At 44.9% G+C, this 20,233-nt stretch overlaps 1 protein-coding gene across 2 annotated transcripts in view; it reads right to left on the bottom strand.

Moving 5' to 3' along the window:
- Positions 1-13,229, bottom strand: part of LOC121586109 (zinc finger and BTB domain-containing protein 16-like) — a 17,928-nt gene extending 4,699 nt beyond the window's left edge. Inside the window, exons 1-2 of one of the 2 annotated variants that reach the window (XM_041902598.2) lie at positions 13,168-13,229; positions 7,241-8,460 (exon numbers count right to left, since the gene is read on the bottom strand). In XM_041902598.2, coding sequence (XP_041758532.1) covers positions 7,241-8,361 — 1,121 coding nt within the window. In that variant the 5' untranslated portion in view covers positions 8,362-8,460; positions 13,168-13,229. Of the gene's footprint in view, positions 1-7,240; positions 8,461-12,970; positions 13,018-13,167 lie in introns of those variants that run through there. The other variant, XM_041902597.2, reaches the window with a different exon arrangement.
- Between the last annotated feature and the right edge of the window lie 7,004 nt (positions 13,230-20,233).

Here is a 20,233-nt window from a genome sequence, read left to right as displayed (position 1 = left end):
CTGCAGGTGGTGACCACAGACCACTTCTCAGTTCCTATGCTTCCTGGCTGATGTTTTGGTCAATTTTGAATGCTGGCGGTGCTTTCACTCTAGTGGTAGCATGAGACGGAGTCTACAACCCACACAAGTGGCTCAGGTAGTGCAGCTCATCCAGGATGGCTCATCAATGTGAGCTGTGGCAAGAAGGTTTGCTGTGTCTGTCAGCGTAGTGTCCAGAGCATGGAGGCGCTACCAGGAGACAGGCCAGTACATCAGGAGACGTGGAGGAGGCCGTAGGAGGGCAACAACCCAGCAGCAGGACCGCTACCTCCGCCTTTGTGCAAGGAGGAGCACTACCAGAGCCCTGCAAAATGACCTCCAGCAGGCCACAAATGTGCATGTGTCTGCTCAAACGGTCAGAAACAGACTCCATGAGGGTGGTATGAGGGCCCGACGTCCACAGGTGGGGGTTGTGCTTACAGCCCAACACCGTGCAGGACGTTTGGCATTTGCCAGAGAACACCAAGATTGGCAAATTCGCCACTGGCGCCCTGTGCTCTTCACAGATGAAAGCAGGTTCACACTGAGCACATGTGACAGACGTGACAGAGTCTGGAGACGCCCGTGGAGAACGTTCTGCTGCCTGCAACATCCTCCAGCATGACCGGTTTGGCGGTGGGTCAGTCATGGTGTGGGTGGCATTTCTTTGGGGGGCCGCACAGCCCTCCATGTGCTCGCCAGAGGTAGCCTGACTGCCATTAGGTACCGAGATGAGATCCTCAGACCCCTTGTGAGACCATATGCTGGTGCGGTTGGCCCTGGGTTCCTCCTAATGCAAGACAATGCTAGACCTCATGTGGCTGGAGTGTGTCAGCAGTTCCTGCAAGAGGAAGGCATTGATGCTATGGACTGGCCCGCCAGTTTCCCAGACCTGAATCAAATTGAGCACATCTGGGACATCATGTCTCGCTCCATCCACCAACGCCACGTTGCACCACAGACTGTCCAGGAGTTGGCGGATGCTTTAGTCCAGGTCTGGGAGGAGATCCCTCAGGAGACCATCCGCCACCTCATCAGGAGCATGCCTAGGCGTTGTAGGGAGGACATACAGGCACGTGGAGGCCACACACACTACTGAGCCTAATTTTGACTTGTTTTAAGGACATTACATCAAAGTTGGATCAGCCTGTAGTGTGGTTTTCCACTTTAATTTTGAGGGTGACTCCAAATCCAGACGTCCATGGGTTGATACATTTGATTTCCATTGATAATTTTTGTGTGATTTTGTTGTCAGCACATTCAACTATGTAAAGAAAAAAGTATTTAATAAGATTATTTCATTCATTCAGATCTAGGATGTGTTATTTAAGTGTTATTTAAGAGCAGTGTATATACAATACCGGTCAAAAGTTTTAGAACACCTACTCATTCAAGGGTTTTTCTTTATTTTTACTATTTTCTACATTGTAGAATAATAGTGAAGACATCAAAACTACTGAATAACACATATGGAGTCATGTAATAACCAAAAAAGTGTTAAACAAATCAAAATATATGTTATTTTGGAGATTCTTCAAATAGCCACCCTTTGCCTTGACGACAGCTTTGCACACTCTTGGCATTCTCTCAACCAGCTTAACCTGGAATTCTTTTCCAGCAGTCTTGAAGGAGTTCCCACACATGCTGAGCACTTGTTGGCTGCTTTTCCTTCACTCTGCGGTCCGACTCATTCCAAACCATCTCAATTTGGTTGAGGTCGGGGGATTGTGGAGGCCAGGTGATCTGATGCAGCACTCCATCACTCTCCTTCTTGGTAAAATAGCCCTTACACAGCCTGGAGGTGTGTTGGGTCATTGTCCTGTTGAAAAACAAATTATAGTCCCACTAAGCCCAAACCAGATGGGATGGCGTGTCGCTGCAGAATGCTGTTGTAGCCATGCTGGTTAAGTGTGCCTTGAATTCTAAAAAATTCACCAGCAAAACACCCCCACCATAACAACTCCTCCTCCATGCTTTATGGTGGGAAATACACATGCAGAGATCATCCATTCACCCACACCGCATCTCACAAAAACACAGCGGTTGGAGCCAAAAATCTCCAATTTGGACTCCAGACCAAAGGACAAATTTCCACCAGTCTAATGTCCTTTGCTTGTGTTTCTTGGCAGCAATTTGACATGAAGGCCTGATTCACTATGTGAAGCATTTATTTGGGATGCAATTTCTCAGGCTGGTAACTCTAATGAACTTATCCTCTGCAGCAGAGGTAACTCTGGGTCTTCCATTCCTGTTGCGGTCCTCATGAAAGCCAGTTTCATCATAGCGCTTGATGGTTTTTGCAACTGCACTTGAAGAAACTTTGAAAGTTCTTGAAATGTTCTGTTTTTGACTGACCTTCATGTCTTAAAGTAATGATGGACTGTCTGTCACATCTCCTCCCGTTGTGCCCCTCCGGTGCTCTGATTCGCCTGTCTACTGAGCCACCGGTCTGAGCGCACCACTTCAGCAACACAGGAATGGAAACCCAACACACCCTAATCACCTCCAGCGCACCTGCACCTCATCATCTCATCACCACCACTATATAGCCCTGGACTGTTCAGTCATGGTTGTGTGTAATTGTTAGCGTCGTGTCGTTTACTCGCTCCTTGTTATTCTCTTTCTCATTGTTAAGTAAACCTTTACCTTGTTGATTCCTGCGTCTGCGTCCTGCCTCTTCGTATCCTCAGTACTCGTCACAGAATTACACACCTATCACGAAGATGGATTCAGCAGGTAATCCTCCTGGAGTTTCCCAGCGCCTCGACCAGCACCAGCAGCAGCTGGCCCAGTTGAACGCCGCCATGCAGGAAGTGCTCCAAACTCTGCATAATCTGCCCAGCGCTCCGGTTCCACATCAGGGAGCGGCGAGTGCACCCAGTCCACCTGTTCCTGTGCTATCACCAACTTCTGAGGGACCCCTTGCCCTAACAGAGCGCTATGACGGTAAAACTACTAAATGTAGCGGCTTCCTGCTACAGGTTTCACTTTATCTGGCGTGTCAGCCTGGGGCATATCCATCTTACCAAGCCAGGATAGCGCTGGTGATTTCGCTACTTAAAGGAAAGGCGCTGGATCAGGCCACGGCAGTCTGGGAAGGAGGTGAGGCCGCTGCGCTTCTCTACTCCACCTTCCTCGCTCGGTTCAGGGCGGTGTTTGATCAACCCACAGAGGGAAAGGACGGGGATGAGCGTCTCCTCCAGCTACAACAGGGAGAGGGGCCCGCGTCTGATTACGCTCTGAGCTTTCGCACGGTGGCGGCGTCTTCCGGCTGGAATGAGCGTGCTCTGCGCACGGCTGGAATGAGCGTGCTCTGCGCACGGCCTTCAGGAGAGGCTTACGGGAGGATCTCAAGATGGAATTCACATGTCGGGATGACGAGATGGACCTTGATACCCTCATCGCCACGTCCATCCATCTTGACGACATGTTGAGAGACCGACGGCATTCCCAACACCTCCCAGAGCCTCAACTCTCACCCCATCTGAGCTATGGAAGCTGCCCTGCCTCTGAGTCCTCACCCATGGAGGTGGGCAGCACCCCCTTCACCACCACGGACCACAGATCTCCTGGCGGCTCACAATCTAGGCGGTATGACTCCCGTCGCCGCTCCGTGAGTGTTACGTCATCTCCTATCACAAAACCATTGTTTTTAGTTCCCATAATGGTGACTGGTTATTCCTTCTCTTCCATTTCCAGTGCAATGATAGATTCCGGCTCAGCGGGGAACCTTATAGATAGGAAGCTGGTCTCTGAATGGGGGTTGCCCACCGTGCCACTGCCTTCTCTGCTACACGTCACCTCGCTGGACAATTAACCACTTGGATCAGGCACCATTACGCACGTCACTCTCCCCATCACCATTCCCACACTACCGGAGCACCACGAGGAGCTGTCATTCCACATCGTCACGTCATCCCTTCACCGGATCGTCTTGGGATTGCCCTGGCTCAGACTACACAACCCCACCATCAATTGGATCACCACAGCCTGGTCCACCTCATGCCGGAAGACCTGCCTGCTGGTGGTTTGTTGTTCCACGTCAGTGGAGAGTCCGGATTCCGCCCTCCAGCCCAACATTCCATGTGAGTACGCAGATCTCTCCGATGTCTTTTCTTCATCAAAGGCTGTGTCTCCCTCCTCACAGGCCCTGGGACTGCGCCATTGACCTGCTGGAGGGGCAACACCCCCGAAGAGTCGCATTTACTCCCTTTCCATGGCGGGGACTGAGGCCATGGAGAAGTATGTGGCGGAGACCCTGAAACAGGGGTTCATCAGACGCTCTACCTCTCCTGCCTCCGCCAGCTTCTTCTTCGTGGCAAAAAAAGACGGAGGACTGAGGCCGTGCATTGACTACATGGGGCTGAACGCAGTCACCACCAAGTACTGGTACCCCCTCCCTCTGGTTCCATCGGCCATGGAGCAGCTACGAGGGGCCCGGTACTTTACCAAGTTGGACCTGAGGAGTGCCTACAACCTGATCCGAATCCGGGAAGGAGACAAGTGGAAGACGGCATTCAGCACTACCTCAGGCCACAATGAAAACTGTGTCATGCCCTACGGCCTCGCCAACGCACCTTCTGTGTTCCAGTCCTTCGTCAATGACATGTTCCGGGACATGATGAGTAGACAGGTGGTGGTGTACATCGACGATATCCTGATCTACTCGGCTACATTCGAGGAGCACATCAGGGACGTCAGAGCTGTTCTACTCCGCCTCTGGGAACACAGCCTGTTGGTGAAGGGGGAGAAATGCGAATTCCACCAACAGCCCATCTCCTTCCTGGGATACAGGATCATTCCTCAGGGGGTGTTCATGGAAAGAGAGTAGACGGACGGCGTCAGGTCATGGCCAGTCCCCACCACCATCAAGGACCTGCAGAGCTTCCTGGGCTTTGCCAATTTCTACCGGCGTTTCATCAGGTCCTTCAGCTCCATAGCCACCCCGCTCACCTCTCTCCTTAAGGGTGGGTCTCAGAAGCTGGCCTGGAACCCTGAGGCTGATGCTGCCTTCAAGAGGCTGAAGGAGAGGTTCACCACAGCGCCCATCCAAAACACCCAGATCCATCTTGTCCTTTCATCCTGGAGGTGGATGCATCGGAGGAGGGCATGGGTGCGGTCCTCTCCCAGCGGCAAGGTAAGCCAGAGAAAATGTATCCCTGTGCCTATTTCTCTAAAAAGCTTACCCCCGCAGAGAGGTACTATGGAGTTGGAGACAGGGAGCTGTTGGCGGTGGTCCTCGCTCTGGAGGAATGAAGACACTGGCTGGAGGGCACACTCCATCCATTCCGGATTCTTACTGACCACAAGAATTTGGAGCACATACGGGCAGCAAAACGGATGAACTCTCGTCAAGCCAGGTGGACCCAATTTCTTACTCACTTTCAGTTCATTCTGTCCTACTGCCCAGGATCCCAGAATGTGAAAGCCGACGCACTCTCCAGGATGCACCATACCGGAGAAAGGAAGGATATTGGGGGTCCTATCCTGCCCCCGTCTCTCATCGTTGCACCTGTCGTTTGGGATGTGGACGAAGACATCCGCCTGGCGGCTCAGGAGGACCCAGCGCCTGCCAACGCCCCTCCGGGGCGCGTGTATGTACCCACCAGTGTCCGTGACCCTTACGGCAGGGCACTCCAATATTACGCTCACCCTGCATTCTCTATCACAAAAATACTGGTGGCCCACCTTGACTACTGATATCTCTCACTATGTCAACTCCTGTTCCGTATGTGCCCCAACGACGACACCTCGGAACACCCTGGCAGGCAAACTAGTTCCTCTACCAGTGCCTCAGTGACCTTGGTCACACCTGTCCATAGACTTTGTATAGGCCTCAGTCAACTGAGCCACCGGTCTGAGCGCACCACCTCGGTAAACACAGGAATGGAAACCCAACGCACTTTAATCACCTCCAGCACACCTGCACCTCATCTCATCACCACCACTATATAGCCCTGGACTGTTCAGTCATTGTTGTGTGTAATTGTTAGCGTCGTGTCGTTTACTCGCTCCTTGTTATTCTCTTTCTCATTGTTAAGTAAACCTTTACCTTGTTGATTCCTGCGTCTGTGTCCTGCCTCTTCGTATCCTCAGTACTCGTCACACTGTCGTTTCTCCTTGCTTATTTGAGCTGTTCTCTTAATATGGACTTGGTCTTTTACCAAATAGGCCTATCTTCTGTATACCCCCCTACCTTGTCACAACACAACTGATTGTCTCAAACACATTAAGAAGGAACGAAATTCCATAAATTAACTTTTAAGGCACACCTGTTAATTGAAATGCATTCCAGGTGACTACCTCATGAAACTGGTTTAGAGAATGCCAAGAGTGTGCAAAGCTGTCATCAAGGCAAAGGGTGGCTATTTGAAATATAAAATATATTTAGGTTTGTTTAACACTTTTTTTGGTTACTACATGATTCCATATGTGTTATGTCATAATTTTGATGTCTTCAATATTATTCTACAATGTAGAAAATAGTAAAAATTAAATAAAAACCTTAAATGAGTAGGTGTTCTAAAACTTTTTACCAGTAGTGTGTGTGTGTATATTTTTATTTTTTGGGAATGTTTGTTGAATTGGTTGTCCTCAGGGCTCAATGGGCTCCCCTGATTAAATAAAAGTTTAATAAAAAATAGGCAGACATTGTTTAAGGACAGGACTGAAACAGCTTGTAACCGATCCGTAGGTGGATCTGAATGTCTTTGAGGGTTGATATTTGCAAGGGAGGGGAGAAACTAAGGGGGTTCCCCTTTAGATACCATGCAAAAAACTGCTTTATAGAGACTTTCAATTACACCATACTGTACATCATGTCTCTGTATTAGAAAGAGGAAGTAGCTTCACTGTAAAACTACAGTGTAATGCCACCATCAAGGGACAGACCACATAACATGACTTCAGTAGCTGTTCTGTAGTTTGGACACAGCTAATATGAATGACCATCTACATAATATACATTATCTGAATATGACAGACAGGAGATGGTTAACTGGAGACATGGGAAACTCTGCTTGTAGGAAAGAACAGGAGACTAGAACTTTCATTCAGATCCACCCAAACAACAATGAGTCAGATAGCTATGTCGATATGTGCTACTTAATGTAAGCAAATGAGGGAGATTCTGAACTATATTGTAGAAATGAGAACAGGGAAAGAAAGAGAAGAATGAAGACCAAAACGTCTGTAGTATAAAACCCCTCCAGAGCAGTCTTACCTTTGCCCTTCCCCTGGTGCTCCACCTATCAACACTTTATCCATTGGGTCTCTTTTTCCCAGCAGACCTTGCTTCAGGATGTCCCCCAGCTCCCGAGACCCAGAGAGCAGGGGGTGGTGGTGGTGGTAGGGATGCAGGATGCCCGGGTAGCCCAGGACGGCGCTGTGGACCTGGGGCGGGATGGAGGACGTTAGCAGGGGGTACATGTGAGGAGTTGAGATGTGGAAGGGGTATGTCACCAGGTGCTGTGAGGGGTGAAGGGAAGAGGAACTGGCTGCCAGGAGGTCGTTATAGTTCAAGGCCATCCTCCTCAAGGTGTTGACTTGGTGCCACATGACCCTCGATGCTGGGGGAGGAGGGGGAGGGGGTTGGATGGTGGAAGCGGTGGTGGCGATGACACTGTCTCTGGATGGAGGCGGTGTGGTGGTCACTAGTGTGGGTGTGAGTGGCTTTGGCCTTTTTCTCTGTGGGGGTGATGAACCAGAGGAGTTCTCCCTAGTGTCAGGAAGAGTGGGGTCCTCAGTGAATGGGCTGCTCTGGGGCTCCAGATCAATGGAGGGAATTGTCTGGGGATCCCCCTCTTCTGGAATGGGACTTCCTTTCAGGGATTCTTTCTCATCTCTCTCCTCTGTCATCTGAAGTTCTCTCGTTTCTGTAATTTCTCTAGTTTCTTTCGTTCCTCTCACTTCTCTTATTTCTCTCATCTCTCTTCTCTCTCTCGTCAGGCACCCCATATTTCTCTTCAGCTGGCTGCGACACTGCTCCTCCAGGGGATGCATCTCCAGGAGCTTGGCGGCCCTCAGAAGCTGGGGCAGATCATCCACAGGGACCTCCAGGGTCTCGGTGTAGGCAAAGTCCAGAACCTGCTGGAAGGTGTGTGGGGAGAGGAGTTTCAGACTACAGTGGTGAGGTTGGTCGAGGCGATCGGGCTGGTCTGAGCGTGTAGCCTGCAGGGTAAGCTGATGCTCCAGGGTCTTGCTAGCGCAGGCCAGCACCAGCCGATGGGCCCTGAACACCTGGCTCTCGACTGAGATGACAGCATCACACAGCGTCCCCGAGCGACGCAGGACATCTGCCTGGCGCAGGAAGAGGGAGTACTGGGTGTTGTGAACTCGGATCATCTTAGAGGTATGGAGGAGGAAGGGAGGAGTGATGGGAAGAGGATATGGGCAGGTGGATAGGAGATGGTTTAGAAACTGTCTGAGAAAACGCCATTCAACCTATAGGAAAAAGGAACAGTGAAATTATCTAAATGTGGTAATTTTCTGTCATGTTTCTGAGAAATAAAAGATGTCAGATAGCAAGTTGGAAAATGAATTTGTATAAATAGGAGATTAGGGTTGTGATAAATAGATTATATCCCACGCCTCTGGTTCTCAGTGTTTTTCCATAGATGCCAGATGGTTAGGATGTTTTCAAGCTATCAGGGGTGAGAGAAGAGGTGGTTGGAAACTCAGAGGGCAGATCATATCACCTGCTGACGTAGGTTAGGTTAATAACGTGCTGTTGGTTACTAGGGTTTTGGAAATTCATAGCCCGAAAGGGACTGACTCAATGCAAGAATTACTTAAAAAGTTCAACATTACAGGAGCAATTTATATGTCAATCATGTTACATATCAATAAATATTAAGTGGCATTTCACAGTCTGTAGCATGCACTGAAATGAATCTCAAGAACATGTAGTTTGAAATTATATCCATTCATGATATTATCTTTAAGTCTATTTCCCCTGAAGTACTTGGTTATCAATCTGGGGCTTAAAAGGTCTATGTCAATTCTGTGGTTGATGAAGTACAGTATATTTCAGTTGTTTTTAGCAGGTCTTATATCTGAACTCTGTAGTAAAAATTAGTGGTGGAGGCTGTATGTCTGGTTGACGTGTGGAAATGTTTTATGTTTCATGTCAGCTTTGAAATTCATCTCTCAGGTATACGCTCAGAAGCCACAAATCTCCTCAGAATATGACACTGTGACTAATGCCAGTACACGCAGGCTTCACAGACGACAAGTTTGTTTGATCAACAACAACCTATAGTGTACTGTAATTTGGTTTAGATAGGCATCTACAGTTGTAACAGTGTGCTGTATGTGGTATAAATCAAGTTGTGCTATTTGAACATGCAGTAGTGAGTCTTGATATGACAGGATTGTGTCGAAAAGAAACGGGTCACGTCAATTTACAAAAGTGGGTTAACCGCAGATCTGTACTATATTGTGCACAATCCTACTAAACAGCAGTGGTGGAAAAAGTACTCAATTGTCATACTTGAGTAAAAGTAAAGATACCTTAATAGAAAATTACTCAAGTAAAAGTGAAAGTAATCCAGTAAAATACTACTTGAGTAAAAGTATTTGGTTTTAAATGTACTTAATTACAGTGGTGGAAAAAGTACTAAATTGTCATACTTGAGTGAAAGCAAAAAGTTAAAGTAAATGCTATACATCAAATTCCTTATATTAAGCAAACCAAGTGGCAAGATTTTCTTGGTTTTCTTATTTACGGACAGCCAGGGGCACACTCCAACACTCAGACATTATTTACAAATGCAGTGTTTGTGTTTAGTCAGCCAGATCAGAGGCAGTAGGGATGACAACGCGTTAAATTGATAGATGCGTGAATTGTCCCATATTGCTGTCCTGCCTGAGCATTCGAAATGTAACGGGTACTTTTGGGTGTCAGGGAAATGTATGGGAGTAAAATTTACATATTTTCTTAAGGAATGTGGTAGAGTAAAAGTAGTCAAAAATATAAATAGTAAAGTAAAGTACAGATATAAAAAAAAACTACTTAAGTAGCACTTGAAAGTATTTTTACTTAGTTACTTTACACCACTGCAAAACAGGTATAAGATAAAAGTTAAAACAGATTTTATTTTTTAACTTATTAAAACCCCTTCATTAAAATATCCAAGTGGTCAGTTATGTGTGTGCTGTGTGGTTGTGTATCCTCTGTTCTCTGAGAGAAATGTCCCATGGTGCACTTTGGCATAGTAACCTCTGTTCAGTACAGTAACTCCATTTCTTTCTGCCGACGGCGACAGTCGATAAAATCGGAAGTAGACATACTGGTACTGAAATGACAGCACATTATTGTCATCGTTACTGTAATTGATGCTTAATCTCTTTCCAACACACACATAGTGTGGAGAAAAGGTCAGGCAGTTCCACTCCCAAAAGTATGAACTCATTATTTTAAGTAATACATTCCTTTATTTGCTTATATATTGCTAAACACACTACATGTGTTTTGTTTGCTGAATGGGTCTATAGACCCCAGAGTGAAAATACTAAAACGAACTTCTCTTCAACTATAGTATGTATTGATGGCCATGGACAACTGTTATACGATGCCTGCTCTCGTACTCTTGTTTGTGTATCTCTTGAACTTTTCCTGCAGCTACCCTGCTAGTACCCCTAATCTGTAGCTTTAGGAAATAATAATGGCCTCTGTATTATTATAGATTATGTCATATTATAAACTGGATAGTTTGAGCTCTGAATGCTGATTGGCTGAAAGCCGTGGTATATGAGACCGTATACCACGGGTATGACAAAACATTTATTTTTACTGTTCTAATTATGTTTGTAACCAGTTTATAATAGCAATAAGGCACCTCAGGAGTTTATGGTGTATGGCCAATATACCACGGCTCCGCGTTGCGTCATGCCTAAGAACAGCCCTTAGCCGTGGTATGTTGGCCTTATTGCTTAACTATATCATATTTATGCACCACATAATGGATTCACATTGTCCACAAATGTGGAATACATTTTCTCTGCCAAGACACACACACAAAGGCCAATCATTCAAGGCTCAATAATGCTGGTTATTGGTGGTTGGGACACAACAGATCATAGAAATCAACATATTCTGATTTAAATGTTTTTGCTAAACTTTCTCTACACAACATGAGGGATCCCACAATCAAATTTTCGAATGTCTTATTGTTGAGAAGCAACTGCTTTAAGTTAATTGAATTAAATTAAATTGACCACCCTTCTCGAAAATGACAATGAAGTTCATGCGTAAGTGAAACTGCAGATTAGCAGTTATCGTACTATTTATTCCAGCATCACTTCATCCCTATCTTTGTTGGTACAGTAATTCTTTATAGGGTGCAAATTTATACAACGTATTCATTCATTTGACTATTTAATGTTTATTAGAGTACTGTATGAGTGATTTAAAAAAAGTATATTCTATTCTATTATTTCCACCAGTAAGACATAAGGTATTTTATTCAATTCAATTCTATTCTATTCACATTTTTCTCTAATGCATTCAAAGTCATGACAGAAATGATTGTCACCCTTGATAAAGATGAGCAGAAAATACTGTATAAAATACATAATACAAATACTGAGCTATATTGTATGCTGAAAAAAACTGGAAATTATATTATTTTCTACTAATACAATTTTGCTCACAGAAAGAGATTTTGTTTAACAATAAAAACTTTTTTTTCTTAAAAAGATAGGGGTCACAATTATCGGCACCGCTGTTTTCAATACTCTGGCACGCTCCCTTTGTGAGGATAACGCACTGAGCCTTATTCTAAAATGTTTTATGATATTGGAGAACACACTTGGATGGATCTTAGACAACTTCTGCATACAGAATCTTTCATATAGATCATTGACATCCTTTATCTGCGCTTATGGAGTGAGTGCCCTTTTCAATTCAAACTACAGGTTTTCAATGATGTGTGCTTGGAGTTATTGTCTTGCTGAAGGATCCATTTGTGGCCAAGTTTCAACTTCCTGTCAGAGGCAACCTGGATTTTGCCTAAAATGTCCTGGTGCTGGGTAAAGTTCATGATGCCGTTGACCTTAACAAGGGCCCCAGGACCAGTGGAAGCAAAATTGCCCCATAACATCAAAGATCCACCACTATATTTTACAGTAGGTATGCGGTTCTTTTCTGTTTATCACATCCTTCTTGCATGGCCAAAGAGTTCTACTTTCATGTCATCTGGCCATAGCACAATAACTCCAAGCACACATAAAATTCCACAAAGAAATGGTTAATTGACCACAAAATCAACATTTTGCAATGGCATCTCAGTCTCCGGACTTGAACCCCATTGAAAACCTGTGGTTTGAATTGAAGAGGGCAGTCCAAAAGCACAGACAAAGGAAATCAATGATCTGGAAAGATTCCGTATGGAGGAGTTGTCTAAGATCCCAATGTATTCTTCAATCTCATAAAACATTTTAGAAAAAAATTAGCATAGTTTGTATTTATTTTATACAGTCTTTTTTGCTCATCTTTATCAGGGTGCCAATAATTTGAGTCACGACTGTATGTTCCTTTACTGCTACTGATATGTGCTATAGAAGTAAAATGCATTATTATTATTGACATCTAGGACTATTGCAGGTAGAAATATTACATGTAGCACCTTTAACAACAGCTTGATCCACCATCAATGCAACCATCCATACAAACTAATCGATCCACAAAGTTGAATGAGTAGACTTTCCCTGGCGATATGCATACAGTACAGTACCATCAGAAATCAGGTACTGATGGTGATATGATTACTGAATATCACACGTACAGTAGTGGGCTACAGACAGACATTAGGCCTACAGTATGCAGGCCTAAATATTACCCCAAGTAAATCTGCATGTCCTCAATAGCCCATAAAGCTAAGGGGAAAACCTGACACACCTTCAACATCCTCTGACAACACATGAAAAACCAGAGGGCCTCTCCTCTACTCACATGTAAAGGCTGGAGTTGCATGCAAGGAACTTTTTGAAGCTAAAAACCACAGAGACACCAGCTAGATGACAGGATCAACCGAGAGGAGATAGAGAAAGAGAGAGACATTTTTTAAATTGAGCAGAACGGCTTGAGAGACCATGCAGGGACGGAAAGTGTAGTAAAGCAGAGGTGTTCAGTGCAATGGAGAGACTCACCAGTTCACGAGTGACTCAACCCACCCACAGTGGAGAGTGTCGACCCTACACGCATTGTGGCCTGGCTGTTGAATGACAGGGTTGGCTGGGTCTCCGTTTAGGTAAGGGAAAGGGTGGTTACCTCTTCTCTCTTCTCAGTCCCTCCTCCTAACCTCATCTGGCCCTGATTGGTCTGTCATGGGAGCATTTGTGAGATATGATTGGTTGGTACAGTATACAGAGTTGAACTTGGAGTGTCTGTAAGATTTTGTCTTGGGAACTAAGTACATTTTAAGTGGCAAGTTATTGATCTTGGTTGATTATTTCATTTCAAAATAATGTGTTAGGCTGAGACTGACAGTTTGAAATGTAGGTAGGCACAGGTTATGCCAGAGTAATCTCTTTAATCATATTTATGATCTTATCCTAAAAGGCACAAACATTTATTAATTTTTTCCCACCCATATCACAGTTGCAGGTTACTGAAATGTTCTAATGGGCTGAAGTACAGTGCTCAGAGAAAACCATTTGCACTTTGTTTAGCTTTGACAGGATGTTCATTCGGAAAGTATTCGGACCCCTTGCCTTTTTCCACATTTTGTTACGTTACAGCTTTATTCTAAAATGGATTCAATAAAAAAATAATCCTCATCAATCTACACACAATACCCCATAATGACAAAGCGAAAACTAAAATATTTGCACATTTATTAAAAATAAAATACCTTACTTACATAAGTATTCAGACCCTTTGCTATGAGACTCGAAATTGAGCTCAGGTGCATCCTGTTTCCATTTATCATCCTTGAGATGTTTCAACAACTTGATTGGAGTCCACCTGTGGTAAATTCAATTGATTGGACATGATTTGGAAAGGCACACCTGTCTATAGGAGGTCCCACAGTTGACAGTGCATGTCAGAGCAAAAACCAAGCCCTGAGGACGAAGGAATTGTCCGTAGAGCTACGAGACAGGATTGTGTCGAGGCACAGTTCTGGGGAAGGGTACCAAAACAATTCTGCAACATTTAAGGTTCCCAAGAACACTGAGGCCTTCATCATTCTTAAATGGAAGAATTTTGGAACCACCAAGACTGTTCTTAGAGCTGGCCACCCAGCCAAACTGAGCAATCGGGGGAGAAGGGCCTTGGTCAGGGATGTGACCAAGAACCCGATGGTCACTCTGACAGAGCTCCAGAGTTCCTCTGTGGAGATGGGAGAACCTTCCAGAAGGACAACCATCTCTGCAGCACTCCACCAATCAGGCCTTTATGGTAGAGTGGCCAGACGGAAGCCACTCTTCAGTAAAAGGCACATGACAGTCTGCTTGGAGTTTGCCAAAAGGCACCTAAAGGACTCTGACCATGAGAAACAAGATTCTCTGGTCTGATGAAACCAAGATTGAATTATTTGGCCTGAATGCCAAGTGTCACGTCTGGAGGAAACCTGGCACCATCCCTACGGTGAAGCATGGTGGTGTCAGCATCATGCTGTGGGGATGTTTTTCAGTGGCAGGGACTGGGAGACTAGTCATGATAGAGGGAAAGATGGAACGGAGCAAAGTACAGAGAGATCCTTGATGACAACCTGGTCCAGAGCGCTCAGGAGTTTAGACTGGGGCGAAGGTTCACCTTCCAACAGGACAACGACCCTAAGCACACAGCCAAGACAATGCAGGAGTGGCTTCGGGACAAGTTTCAATGTCCTTGAGTGGCCCAGCCAAAGTCCGGAATTGAACCCGATCGAACATCTCGGGAGAGACCTGAAAATAGTTGTGCAGCGAAGCACCCAATCCAGCCTGACAGAGCTTGAGAGGATCTGCAGAGAAGAATGGGAGAAACTTCCCAAATACAGGTGTGCCAAGCTTGTAGCGTCATACCTAAGAAGACTGGAGGCTGTAATCGCTGCCAAAGGTGCTTCAACAAAGTACTCAGTAAATGGTCTGAATACTTATGTAAATGTGATTATGTAAATGTACATATTTCAGTTTCTAATTTATATATTTACAAAAAATTAAATGTTTTTACTTTGTGTGTGTGTGTGTGTGTGTGTGTGTAGATTGATGAAAAAACAACAATTTAATCAGTTTTGGAGTGGGGCTGTAGCGTGGCAAAATGTGGAAAGGGTCTAGGGGTCTGAATACTTTCCGAATGCGCTAACGCAGGGAAACGTTTTGTACTTTTAAACCATATTAATTGTGTGTTTTGTGTACCTATCTAAAAGTATGTGGACACCCCTTCAAATTAGTTGATTCGGCTATTTCAGCCACACCCGTTGCTGACAGGTGTATAAAATTGAGTTAACAGCCATGCATTCTCCATTGACAAACATTGGCAGGACAATGGCCTTACTGATTAGCTCAGTGACTTTCAACGTGGCACTGTCATAGGATGCCTCCTTTCCAACAAGTCAGTTCGTCAAATTTCTGCCCTGCTAGAGCTGCCCCGGTCAAGTGCTGTTATTGTGAAGTGGAAACGTCTAGGAGTAACAACATCTCAGCCGCGAAGTGGTAGGCCACACAAGCTCACAGAATGGGACTGACGAGTGCTGCAGCGCGTAGAACGTAAAAATCACCTGTACTCGGTTGCAACACTCACTACCGATTTTCCAAACTGCCTCTGGAAGCAATGTCAGCACAATAACTGTTCGTTGGGAGCTTCATGAAATGGGTTTCCATGTCTGAGCAGTCGCACACAAGCCTAAAATCACCATGCGCAATGCCAAGCGTGGCTGGAGTGGTGTAAAGCTCGCTGCCATTGGACTGGAGCAGTGGAAACACGTTCTCTGGAGTGATGAATCACGCTTCACCATCAGGCAGTCCGACGGACGAATCTGGGTTTGGCGGATGCCAGGAGAACGCTACCTGCCCCAATGCATAGTGCCAAATGTAAAGTTTGGTGGAGGAGGAATAATTGTCTGGGGCTGCTTTTCATGGTTTGGATTAGGCCCCTTTAGTTCCAGTAATGGGAAATTCTAACGCTACAGCATACAATGACATTCTAGACAATTCTGTTTCCATTTTTGTGGTAACAGTTTGGGGAAGGCCCTTTCCTGTTTCAACATGACAATGCCCCCATGCACAAAGCGAGGTCCGTACAGAAATGGTTTGTCGAGATCTGTGTGGAAGAACTTGACTGGCCTGCACAGAGCCCTGACCTCAACCCCATCGAACACCTTCGGGATGAATTGGAACGCCGACTGTGAGCCAGGCCTAATCGCCCAACATCCGTGCCCGACCTCACTAATGCTCTTGTGGCTGACTGAATTGATCAAGTCCCTGCAGCAATGTTCCAACATCTAGTGGAAAGACTTCCCAGAAGAGTGGAGGCAATTATAGCAGCAAAGGGGGCACCAACTCCATATTAATGCATGGAATTAGATGTTCGACGAGCAGGTGTCCACATACCTTTGGTCATGTGGTATGAAAAATGTATGCACTCACTAAAACTGTAAGTCGCTCTGGATAAGAGCGTCTGCTAAATGACTAAAATGTAAATGTAAATGTTGGAGGCTAGAGAGGCCGGAGAGGCCGTAACAACATAGAACCCAGCTAAAACCTGTGTACCTGAAATAGCACACACATCAGCCTGATGGTGCAGCATTTCATGTGCGTGTGAGATGGCTGATGTGAAAACTATGATCATTACTGATATAGACATCTGTGGGGTCAATGGCTACTTCTGTGGGGTCAATAGTCAGACCTTGCGCTCTTTACAATGCATGCAGCATCTGTAGTAATACGTAATACAGTAGTGAAGCTTGGAAATGTAAGGCTCTGTTTTTCAAAGATATTTATGTTGATTAAAGGACCAGTTCAGTCCAAATTCAGTTTTTCTGTATTTTGTATCATATTGTACAGCTGATGAAACTAACACTGTAAAAGTGTGAAGAAATTTGATCATTGTTATTTCCTGATAGTTTCCTGATGGTTGAAAATACTAAATCTACACAGGACCTAACCAGCAGGTTTTGCATGGCTTGCCTGGTGACATCACCAGGTGGTAAATTACTTGATGATTTGATATTGATATAAAACGTCTGCATTGGGCCTTTAAATTAACCTCCATTGTGTTGAGAAGACATACTGTAGTATGGAGAGTCTTGACCAATCATTTGTTCTGTACTATGCCTGATGTTTTTTCAATATTACTAAGAGAGTGGGTGGGTGAGAGGGACACTAAACCATCTGAATGGTCCAGTGGTTTCCCTTTCACCCCTACCCCTTCACCCCTAACGCCTGTTTTTGCATATCTGCCCAATGGCTTTCCGAGACAGACATAGCAACGATGACACACACGTGGGGAAACCATGTCAACTTTAGTGTCAAACCCTTATTTGGGGTTCCCTGCCTAATCCTCTTCTCTATAGGTCCATGCAAAGATAAGATGCATTTAGAAATTGTGGTTTTACGGGACAACTTTTTTTCAGCAGAGAAGATAACTGATCATGTGCTTTCATTGATCCAAAATGTAACATTCTGAAGAGCCTTTCATCCTTATAACGTTCATAACACTTTGACTCTGGATGTGCATGTTGCCTGTTTGAAACAGAAGTAACACAAATGCCATGATGAAGTTCAGTAGGCATTCCATTTGAAATGATAAAGGTGTTGGTGGTCACCTTGCCCTTAGTTAGTCATCATCAAGCACTCCTGTTGTTGGGGTTAACATTGCTTTGGCAATTTAAACATATGTTTCCCATGGAGGGGGGGAGGGAGAGAGGGAGAGAGGGAGAGAGGAGAGAGAGAGAGAGAGAGAGAGAGAGAGAGAGAGAGAGAGAGGCCCACCCACCCAACCACCCCCAAACCTTCCATAACAAAGCCATCACCTACAGAGAGATGAACACGGAGAAGAGTCCCCTAAGCATGCTGGTCCTGGGGCTCTGTTCCAAACACAAACAGAGCCCCAGGACAGCAACACAATTAGACCCAACCAAATCATGAGAAAATAAAAAGATAATTACTTGACACATGGTTGGAAAGACTTAACAAAAAAACAGAGCAAACTAGAATGCTATTTGGCCCTAAACAGAGAGTACACAGTGGCAGAATACCTGACCAGTGTGACTGACCCAAACCTAAGGAAAGCTTTGACTATGTACAGACTCAGTGAGCATAGCCTTGCTATTGAGAAAGGCCGGCGTAGGCAGACCTGGCTCTCAAGAGAAGACAGACTATGTGCACACTGTCCACAAAATGAGGTGGAAACTGAGCTGCACTTTCTAACCTCCTGCCAAATGTATGACCAAATTAGAGACACATATTTCCCTCAGATTACACAGACCCACAAAGAATTTGAAAACAAATCCAATTTTGATAATCTCCCATATCTATTGGGTGAAATACCACAGTGTGCAATCCCAGCAGCAAGATTTGTGACCTGCCACAAGAAAAGGGCAACCAGTGAAGAACAAACACCATTGTAAATACAACCCATATTTGTTTATTTATTTTCCCCTTTTGTAGATGAACTATTTGCACATTGTTACAACACTGTATATAGACATTTGACATTTGAAATTACTTTAATCTCTTGGAACTTGTGTGTGTGTAATATTTACTGTTTATTTACTGTTTATTTACTGTTTATTTCACTTTTGTTTATCCATTTCACTTGCTTTGGCATATGTTTCCCATGCCAATAAAGCCCTTTGAATAGAGAGAGAGAGAGAGAGGGAGAGCAAGAGAGCAAGAGAGAGAGCGCAAGAGTGCAAGAGTTAGAGCTTGTGTGTCATGCTCTGAGACTGCTTCACTGTTTGGTGTTGAAATGAGTTGAACTCAAACCACCGGACTGTCTGGTCTACTCTATGTGGCTGTAAGTGAGTATGAGTGGTCCCTCTAACCAAACACAGAAATGTCACCCTTTCAGATACCGGGCAGAGACAGCGAGAGATGGTATATGAGGCTGCTCTTTACTGTCTCTTATACAGTAATAGCAAGAGTACATCTCCCCCACATCCCACCCCCTAACACCTGCTACTCCTCTACTGTCAGTTTAACGTTCACTACACTCGCCATGCGTCTATGCTGACTCACTGGTATGTGTCACTGGAGTGTGTGTGTGTCTAGCCTTTATCAACCAAACCAATGTATGTGGAATGTCTGTATGGTTGCTGACATGGTCGTCCATTCAGCACATCTGTCACTTTGCTACAGATATTTATTCCAGTTCTCCTAGTCCCAGGTGACCTGGATGACAACACTTATATTTCACTCATCATTCAGACGAGACAAACTCACTGTTAGTTCTCCCTTCTTTGATCTGAGTCTCTTGAAACACATACTTGTTTCTGTTAGAAACAGTTGTATATTGTCTCTGAATGAATCAAAGAGTCCATGAAAGAAAAGCAGGAGTAGCAGGTGAGATGTTAACAGCAGTGATAAGGTCACCACCACTGAATGTGATGCTACAATGCTGCGTTGTTACAGTACAACACGGTAAACGCTTGAGTCTGAGTACTTCAGAGGAACCACTACCAAGATGACTGTGACTTACACAAAATGCATGAATGGCAAACCGTCACTGTACGGCCGCAGACCCGGTTCAGAGTAATCTGTGTACACGGGTCTTACTGTCAGTAGAGCAGAGACGCCTAAACGTTGTAATTTGGTAGAGATTAAGCTGCAGTGAGAAATAAAGGAGACAGGTCTGTGAAATTCTCTCTAATTTTTGGGTGATGATGGAAATGACAATGAGATCCTGTACACATTGACTATCAGGTGGGTCATAGCCTGGGAACTGTGTCAGAGACTGCTGAAGGTATTTGGTCTTGTGTCCAATGTATGCTAATGCTACTACTGCAATTAATGTAGGTGTATGACTTTTTTTTAATTTTGTAACTTTAGTGTTGTATTGGGCAGGGAAGGGTGGTGCAGACAGATAAAGCGTTGTGTGTCGTGCCAATGTCATTGATTGACCCATTTGCACAAAATCATTTGTATAGGGACCATACCTTGTATAGCCCTGGTCAATAAGCTCTTGCCCATAATAGCACTGGTTCAACTTCAAATAAAATAAAATGTTATTTGTCAAATGCTTCGTAAACAACAGGTGTAGACTAACAGTGAAGTGCTTACTTATGGGCACTTC

Source organism: Coregonus clupeaformis, unplaced genomic scaffold, assembly GCF_020615455.1.
Source record: "Coregonus clupeaformis isolate EN_2021a unplaced genomic scaffold, ASM2061545v1 scaf0096, whole genome shotgun sequence".
NCBI classification, from domain to species: Eukaryota; Metazoa; Chordata; class Actinopteri; order Salmoniformes; family Salmonidae; genus Coregonus; species Coregonus clupeaformis.
The sequence above is the reverse complement of the archived record's forward strand: the minus strand, read 5'-3'. Positions and strand labels throughout refer to the sequence as shown.